This window comes from Thunnus maccoyii, chromosome 16 (assembly GCF_910596095.1).
Source record: "Thunnus maccoyii chromosome 16, fThuMac1.1, whole genome shotgun sequence".
Classification (NCBI taxonomy): Eukaryota; Metazoa; Chordata; class Actinopteri; order Scombriformes; family Scombridae; genus Thunnus; species Thunnus maccoyii.
The window spans coordinates 10632505-10642347 of record NC_056548.1 but is presented as its reverse complement, the minus strand read 5'-3'; the positions used below and the strand labels follow the sequence as shown (position 1 = coordinate 10642347).

Here is a 9843-nt window from a genome sequence, read left to right as displayed (position 1 = left end):
CATACATAGACAACTGTTTTGACTTTTTTATTCATTAAACTCAAAATCATTTTGTTGTTTTGAGTAGTAATATCAATTGGCTTTAATCAGGGGGTCCATAAAGATACAAGTATGAACAGTCAAATGAACTACATTATTCCGCACAGTAGTGAACACAATGTTACAATTTTGTTAATTGCCACATATTTGCTGTTAAAACTGGAAAAAGAACGTTTTCAAACACTTCCAGAAACTAGCTTAGCCATTGTTTAAAACGGCAGATAGGTGGTGATGATTATGTTATGTAGAAACTGTAGAAATTTGCTTAGAATCATGTTGTATGGAACTGGTATACAGATGTGCAACCCGTTAAACTGATTAAAGACTAAAAACATTATATTTGCCTGAAAAAAGCTAACCTAAAATGATTTAGAGTGACTTCAGTTTTTTGTCTGAAATTCAAAATCGAGGTTGTCTATCAAGCTGAAATTGAAACAATAGAGTCTTGTGTGCAGTATGTGTGGTATTTTCATTTGCTACAGTAGCAGGAAATTGTTCAACATTTGTCACAGTTAGCCTCAAACATAACTCATCTCTCTTATCTCTAAATCCGAGACTATTAGTTTAAGTTATTGGCACCTGAGGCTGTGTGGTTCACTTCTGGATGTTGCAGCCAGTCATTAAAAGAAAAGACTATCCCCATTTCTTTCCTTTATTTCATCAATTTCATTTCTCATGGGTTGTACCTAAACTAGAATTTATTATTTTTATTTGCACAGAAATCCTGCACAGGTATTGGGGAAAATGTGTAATTTATATATATATATATATATATATATATATATATATATATATATATATATATATATATATATATATAAATGTATATATATAAATATATATAAATGGGTGAAATGGGATATTACTGTAGATATAATATAGCATATAAAACTGTATTTGCTGAAAGATCTTGGCTACCTAGACCTGTGTTGAAAAAGACATGTAACCAGTTGACACGAATGCTTAATAAATGCACTGAATAGATGTAAAGCATATTATGTACCAAAAAACAAGTGAAAAAAGAGAATCTTCTAATTGTCTTTATTTGAAGAATGGAAGACCTGAAATACATAAGTAAATACAGTATTTACATCAACTCGTGCAAATGATGTTAAATTAAAACCAAATGCAGATGTCACATTTTTGAGTTACTTCTGAGTTCACAATTCGTGGAAATTGCTGTGAGTTTGACATGATTTACATGTGCTTGCTGTTGCTGTTCAGAGGGATCAGACAGCCATGGTGCTATCTTATCTGGAAACAGACAAAATCAGCCAGTGATCCCGCTCACTGTGTTTTTAAGGATTCTAACCTTTATATCGATATTTCAGATACAACTTGTTAACAATATTCTGTAGACATGCAGTATATGTTTCCTTAAAGCATTCAGATACAGGCCTACAACTTAAACATGAGGGCAAATGAGTTTGTAGTTTGAAAAGTGACATAATTTGTCACTTTTAGCTTGCCATACTATGCAGAGGAGACAGCGTGGTCAACATCCATGGTTAACATGCACACAGCTCAACTCCAGCGTGAAGCTTAATAATAAATAGTAATGATACATTTAATTTGTACTGGACTCTTCATTCATAAAGTGCTACAGTATTAATAACATAGTACACACAAAGAAAATAATAGTAATAAGAGTTAAGATGAAAAAGCCTTCCTGAATAGAAAGATTTTTATCTTATCCCAACACAAAGCTACAGGAAGATGTCAGTTGATCAATTTTGTACTTGGTCATGCTTGACTTTTTTTATTTATTACATTATCCATCACATCTGTTATATTTCAGATTCATATGTATATAATCTTTCAAGTACAACAATTTTCTTACACAAACAGTGAAAAAAAAACAACCCAAAAAACAAAAAACTTTGCACTAGCCAGAGGAGTTCAAAGTCCATTCATTGTAAGTCCTTTTAGAAATCAAATAAAATATACTTCATTTAAAATATTGAAAGTCCTCTTAGCTTTTTTGTTCCTCACATCTTCGATTCAGATGCTGCATGAGTTCAACAATAAACCAATGAAAACAGGGTTTGGAGCCAGACCATTTAGATTTGTGGATGTGAAATATAACGAGAATAATCAGCAGCTGAATTAAAACGGTAATATTGCTATCCATCCCAGTGAACACAAAATACAACATCACATCACATACATCAGTATGTACATTAATATCCATTTTTCCTATTTATAAAATTCTGCATATTTATCCAAAATAACACAGTGAAAAAAATGTATGAAAAATCGTTTCCCTTTCAGAATCACACTACATGTACAATCTATATTTAGCCTAAATCTTCCCAATACTTCTTTTACAGGGTAAATTGAGTGTAAAATCTTCTTTCACCTTATTACAAATGCAGTATTTATTTTGAACAAAACAAGCATCTTCCCACTGTAGATAGATAGATAGATAGATAGAATGTTATCTAGATATAAGTGTTACAGCAGCCACTTCCCATAAATTGTAACACTGTATTTAAAGCAATAAACAGCTTTCTGTGAACCATTGCCATCTTTTTGAGATTGTCAACACAACCTGAAAGTGAGATACATATTCAAAATGAAAGACAGAGAAACAGAGGGCATAATTCTTACAGTTTATGTTACTTGTTATGTAGTGTATCAAAGTAAACTTGTATTGATCAGCAGCACTGACGTAGCTAAAATAATAAAGAAACTGTATAGTAATGATTTGATGCACATATTGAAGATGAAATAATATGACAAAATATGTAGTATTATAGTATCTGTACAAAGTGCAGCGCTATCGGATCTCTCACAGTGTCTTTAGTTTTTGTCCAGCACTTGATATTCCATAATTCGTTGGTCCCTCATCAGTTGTGCCACCATCACAATCAAAACAAGCTGCATGTCAAGAGGAAAGAAAGCAGAGGAAGATGTTGGTTATCTGCCAAATGAAACAATGTTCCATAATGACTTCTGAAACTTAACAAAAGACTTTCTGCAATATTGATTTGAGATGAAAAGCTCTGTGTGATAAAGAATTCTGCTAACTAGCAGTGCATGAAGGGATTTTGGCCCTGTCAAAAGAAGTATCATTCAAATAGAGCTAAATTGTTCATCCAGTAAAGTGTTTCCCAAACTTTTTTTATATAAAGCACTCCCGAATAAACATCATAGCAGTGTATAATATGTTTCAGAATGTGTGGAAGATGATTTATTGGATATGACAGAATTATTCGTGTACTATGACTGTATACGTATATATTGTGTGTAAGCAAAATAGTTGCTCTTCTCTTCCTCCTATCTTGAAATTTTATACATTCCAAGTAAAAAATAGTAGTTGAACCTCCTTTAAGGCCCTCTCAGACTTTAACAACTCACTTACAGTATAACTTCAATGAATAATGTTTTTATCTTGCTTGTAGTGACAAACCTACGTTGATTCATCACCCAACTCTGCAGTTCCCTTCACCTCCATTGACTGTTTTAATGTCTTTCACCAACACCTAAACATTGTTTTGGTTTTACTGCAACTTTACTGGTTTTGGGTTTGGTTTTCATGGCTCTTATAACCATAGTACACTACGTGGCCAATACCAAATGGCAGACAGACAAAATTAGCAACTACCCAGTGAACACAGTGGAGGATTTAGCAGCTTAAGAGCCAGATGTTACCTTCAAGAGTTGGTGCAGACCAAAGCAGAACTAAGACAAGAGGGAACCATGGACTTATATTTGTCAAGTGGTCAGAAACATGACTCTCAATGAGTTCCTTTATGAAACCACTTATCTAATAAATGTTCATCGGTCAGGGTGTATTCCACATGAAATGTATACAGAATAAACAGTCATAAAATGTTATCATTCTCACCTCCACCAGGAGAACAAGCAAGGAGCCCCACATGACAAAACTCAGCACGAACTGAAAGGCCATCTCCAGTTTCACCTGGCAACCCTGAATGTGAGAGACAATGAAAAACAGATGGCAATGATGAAAGGTGTCAAATCCGACAACCATGCTGGAGCATTTATATTCTCATGAGTATTTTAAATTTATCAGTGTGTACACGTCTACCTGTTGGTTAAGCTGCCACGGTTGATCCACAGTTCCATTGCAAGAGGGGAAAGTAGAGTTACAGCAGCTGTGAGGAACCCAGAGTCCTCCAGAATGGTTAAACCAGGAGGTTTTCAGCCAGTCCCTGTAGTCATGGACACCACAACACTGCAACTAATAATATCAATTAGTATCACAGCAACACTGGAAATCTTCAAAACTAGATCTCCAGGTAACATAAGAGTTATTGTAGATAGGAATTTGGTTAATTTTTTCCTGAGGACAAAACTAAATTTGTGCCACTAAGTTCCTGGATGGATGATTTGGGGCCTGGGGTTTGTGTTATATAGATCAATAGATCTATAGGAGATGATGTGACGTCTTTGTAAATCAAAGCAAACATCTCCCAAACATACTCCTCTTTAAGACCTAATATCATCTTAATGGAACATTATGTTTGGAAATCACAAACAGAGGGTCAAGGATTTCTTCTTTTTTTTAAAACAAGCATCAAATGACCATTAGAGGAAGTGCACCTCGAAGCTATTGAATACTGGCTTCAACACACAGTAGACATTTTGAAATTCTGTATCATTTTGACACATTTTTATGGTGGCCCTGAGGTGCAAAACACAACAATATTCACAACAATATTACAGGAACGACAACAACAAAACAGGAAAAACAAGTTTTCAGAAAACACATTATTTAGAATTAAAAAAACAATGCAACATTTCACAAAATGGAAATGTATCAGACAATAATTCTTGTTTTTTCGATTGGACCGATCCCATTTCAATTCAGAGTTTACACAATTGAGATTGGTCAGCGATACTAAATGGTAGTAAACTCCCATGGATGCACTGATTCGTCATGAACATATTTTGCGTTGCTTCTAATTTGTTAATTTCTCTTGTAGAATTTTGTTGTATTTTTTTTTATTTTGCTTGTGTTTGTTGTGTTTTGCACCTGAGGGCCACCATTTAATTTTCACAAGAAATACAAACATGCTTAGTATACAGTATGTGGATGTCTATATGACTCAGTTCACATGAGTGATGGGTGAACACACACCTCTTCTTGTGTCGCATCCACAGCATGAGAGTTGGGGTCCTGGCTGATGCCTGTGTAGTTCTGAAACACTCCACTGAGGGGAGCTATCTCTGAGTCCAGCTACACACAGAGAGGATAGATACAAATAAAGTAAACATGCAGAATTTTCCCAGAGTAATCTGCAGTGTAATAAAAACACAATTATTCAGTGAAAATATTTTTTGTGTAACCAGTGTACCTTTATAGAGTGAAAATAAGCCAATGCTGAAGCTGTGCTTTCCAGACAGAAGACCACAACTAGTAGATAAACAAACTGCAAAGGAAAAACACTTTTATTAGTACAAACACTAGTGCACATACATATATCCACACATCACACACACACACAACCTTACCAGTCCCTGCAGAAAGGTGGAATCCCTGAGGCTCAGCCAAGAGCCAAGGCATCCACTGGCCAATAGGAACACAGCGCTGGCAAGCACAAAGACAGCTGGCAGGATGATGTAGATGTGAGAAAAAAACAAGCTGCTATGTCTGTACTTCATCAGCAAGTAGACTCCGCTCAGGCCTACCACCAGCCCCACCACCTGGTAAAAATAGTGCAGTGGGAGTGATTTATATCTGTGTTCACTGACACCAATCAAGACAGAATATTGCTATCGGCTGGCTGTGGCAGATATTCTCCACACATCCTTCATACTTTTTTTTTGAAAGGGGAAGTTTGACATTTTTGGAAATATGTTTATTCACTTTCCTGCAGACAGTCTAACAGTTACCTTAGCATACTGAAAGCTAGACTGGCTCTGTCGAAAAACAAAATATACCAACCAGCAACCTTAACACTCTCTAATGAATTCTTTATATCTCATTTATTTATCAACTTAAAAAAAAGAAGTGTAAAACTGATGAGTTGTGGCTTTATGGAGGGTGTAAGACTATTTCTTGGCTAAAAGCAGGGACTTGCTGGACTCTCTGCTGATTTCCTAACAAGAGAGAGAGACGTCTTGACGACTCCACTGCTTCCAGCCAAGAAATAGTCAAATAACCCCCCCGTAAAACCGCAACTTGATGTTACACTTTGTGTTTTTTTGTATGGATTAAACAAACAGGATATAATGTGTTAATTGGTAAGCATTTGAAGTGCTGATTTATGCTAAGTATTTATGTTGTATTTATTAAGAGACATGAGACTGGCAATGATCTGCTTAACTCTCTGAAAGAAAGCAAATAAGCATATTTCCCAAAATGTGGAGCTATCCATTTAAAAAAAACAAAAAAAAAAACCATTTTTATTCAGTCAAGTTTAACTGAGAGCAATGCTCTCTATGCAACAAAGTCCTAATCACAGTTTCACAGTCCAGCCACAGTCTGATCTGTTTGTGGGTTAAAGGTCTTTCTCATGGGCGCGTGAATTGTGATAATGATAAAGGAGCAAGTGCTGCTCTTTCAACCTAGCAGTCAAAAACCGCTTCTTTAAGCTTTAGGCCAGTTGCACCTCTCAAAGACATATCAGGGGGTTTAAAGCTCTGGGTTTGTATGACCTGTTGGGTCATTTATCTTTCCACCCACATTTCTGCACCCAAACTAATTCAACATACTGAGTGCTTATCTGCAAGGTAAAATAAAATATTATGCATTAAAGGCAACATTTTAGGTATCTTCAAGCAGCTCATGATTGTGCAAACTGTGGGAAATCAACCAATGAAAGGGAGACTCCAAATCTTCTCTCTGTTCCTGATTTAAAACTGAGTATCAAAATAACTCCTCCATGCAGCCATGAGAGAGGTTGGTTTCTCATCCTGCCCTCAAACTGTGTGTGTGCCCACTTATTTTAACACTTTTAACTTTATTTCCAAAAACTTAAACATTGGCAGAGCAGAACATGTCATGAGCTCAGTGTTACAGTAGAAAGAGAAGGTGAAACTCAAATAATAGTAATAATAAATAATAAAAGACAGGAAGGAAATTAACAGAATTAAGTAAATATATAGTTTTTTGTTGTTTTAAACCACATGTGTTTCAGATATTACAGAAAGTTGGCCAATTAATGTCTAGGTATGTTTATTCTGTAGCCTACTTTCTCTTTAAAAGACACACATGCGTCTTATGTCATGTGACATATGCCATGTGATATGTGACAATAAACTATAAACAGGACATAGAAGATATTTAATCTACTTTCTTTGTTTTTAATTATGAAGAATTTCCATGACTGGCAACTCCATGAATACAGATAATAGTTATTAGATAAGATCATTATTGGCAATATTCAGTGGCAGAGTACAAGAAGTTGAAAATACAACCTTACTGTTAAAGTCTTACCTACCCACAGAAGTTGACACATCAGCTGAAGTGCTGTTTTTAAAGCTTCTCTTCTCATTTTCAGACTTAAAGAGCTGCGAGGATCGAGCGCGCAATAATCGCAGGTGCGTAAACGTGAGGATGGCAACTTCAGTATAGTTTGGTAACACGTTAGTTTATAGCGCTAAAGAGGAAACTGCAACTTCTCTTCCGCGATGGCCAAAAATAAACTTGCCCAAAGAACGCGGAAATATCTCTGCGGTGGTAATAAAACACCGAATAATGTGGAGGAAATTTTCAGCAAAAAGTAGCAGTAACACGATATAAAAATACTCCATTACAAGTAAAAGTCCTGCTTTCAAAACGTATCGTTAGCAACATGTTTAAAAATTACTCATTATCCAGCTGAATGACCTCTGTCACCTTTATATTAGATATAATTTCCAATAAATTAACATTGTAAATAATACAATACATTTCAATGCATCAGTAGTAAGATTCAGTATTTGAATATCAATTAATTAATACTTTATTGTTATAGCAGGTCATGGGGAAGCTGATTATATGGTTTGTTTGTAAAATATTAACCTGCAAAGTAATCAGTAACTGCTGCTGTCAAATCAGTATGTAAGTAACAATAACTTGAAAGGCATTTTCAATATATATAGTTCATTTAAAACAGAATGAAACAAAGGGAAATACTGGCTCCATATTTAGAAATTCTTAGCCCTGCCTATAATAGACGACTGACTGCCAGCAAAACAGTCATTTGATTTTCAGGGAAGATGACTCATTCAGTATCATTGAGCAATCAAAGTTTGGAAGATGGTGTTAAGGTCATAATAAATGGTGTCTAAGAAAACTGGAGATAAAAAAGGCTTTGTTTAACCTTCAGCACATTACTAGACAATGTCTAATGAGAGCAAATGTTTGTTGACTCATTCTGTCAAATCTAAAATAAAGTGACTTTCCCTCTGAAATGCAGTGGAGTAAACAAAAAGGAAAATTGTACTTAAGTGTAGCACTCCAGTAAATGTACTTTATAGTATAATCCAACACTTGAAACAGTTGAATAATGTGAAATTATAAGTAATTATAAGTAGTAAATTATCTTTATTTAAATTTACAACATAGTGCATACTGCTGTATTTTTTGTTTAGAGACTTTCCTGAGGATTTTAAAAACCCAAATAATATGCAGAATGGTGTCCTTTAATGTCCACAAGATGGGACTTTATAATCAGAAAATATATTGAAGTAGTACTGGTTGTTTTGGGTGTGTTAATCGGTTAACATAGTTTGTGCTTGGTGAGGTTACTGTCAGCTCTGTGTTCAGTGGTCTGTGTCAGAGTCTCTTCCTCTTCAGCAGCTGCAGTCGGTTCCTGCTGTAACAGCTCAGTGTCTCTGCAGTCTGACTGAGGGAGGTTTTTGTACGACTACAAATCACTGTGAGAACACCCAAGCACTGTTTATTTGATTTGTACTCTGACAGTAGTAAACTGCTGCATCTTCAGCCTGAACTCCACTGATGGTCAAAGAGAAGTCAGAGCCGCTTCCACTGAAGCTAAACCGACCTTGTGTTGTTGATACAACACGAGAGCTAACATATTTCAACAGGTGCTTCGGAACCTGTCCAGATATCTGTTGATACCAGATCATAGCATAATCTCCATCACTATATCTATGAACAGCCGGGTTTATTTTACAGGTCAGAGTGACAGTGGATCCTGGAGTAGATGTCACTACTGGAGGTTGAGTCACAGTCACCTGACCGCTGCATCCTGCAGACAGAAACAAATCTTTCATTTATCAGCAGAAATAAATGACAGAAAAGGCAACACATCATGTTTGAAATGTTGCTGAGTGAATAAACCTGTAAAACAGCAGCAGGCCAGCGTCCAGATGAGGATGGTGATGAGAGTCATGGTAGTTGTGCTTTCTGCTGTGTTGACTGACAGATCTGAGTCCTGCAGTGTTGAACTCACAGGACTATAAACCTTCTCAGTTCACTGGAGGATCAGCTGACGATGCAAAGCCTCCTCTCTATGGAAATGATTTCTCTGCTCTCAACAGACTGAAGGCAACGTGGGACACAAAATCAGGAGAAATACTGTTTGGATTTACACCATCTATGATCTTAATGGAAAATCATATTTATAGAAGTGCAGTTGAGGATTTATGGAAAAGTTTGTGTCGACAGTGGTTGGTATGATGTGTCTGTTTGTCTACGTTTAATCGACTTACAGGGTTTATTGTAGATAAATAATATATTTAATTTCTGATTAATATGAGATTGTAAATCTATATTATTAAAAAAGCATCATATTAATTTAACCATGTATTATTGTTAACGGATATGAAATTGTGATGACTTTGTTGCAAGTAGACTGTAATCCTTTTTCTGTCAGATGTAGAAAA

General features: G+C 35.6%; 1 protein-coding gene across 2 annotated transcripts; it reads right to left on the bottom strand.

The window, feature by feature from the left end:
• Positions 1–1766: 1766 nt before the first annotated feature.
• On the bottom strand, positions 1767–8461 carry tspan37 (tetraspanin 37). 2 transcript variants are annotated; one of them, XM_042389205.1, is made up of 7 exons: positions 7452–8461; positions 5521–5712; positions 5364–5438; positions 5147–5245; positions 4094–4246; positions 3890–3973; positions 1767–2919 (listed from the first exon to the last, which is right to left on the bottom strand). In XM_042389205.1, the coding sequence occupies exons 1-7, from the start codon at positions 7503–7505 to the stop codon at positions 2842–2844; spliced, it is 735 nt and encodes a 244-aa protein (XP_042245139.1). In that variant the 5' UTR covers positions 7506–8461; the 3' UTR covers positions 1767–2841. The 2 variants fall into 2 exon arrangements, with proteins under 2 accessions (XP_042245139.1, XP_042245140.1); XM_042389206.1 differs by having other exon boundaries at positions 4094–4240.
• Between the last annotated feature and the right edge of the window lie 1382 nt (positions 8462–9843).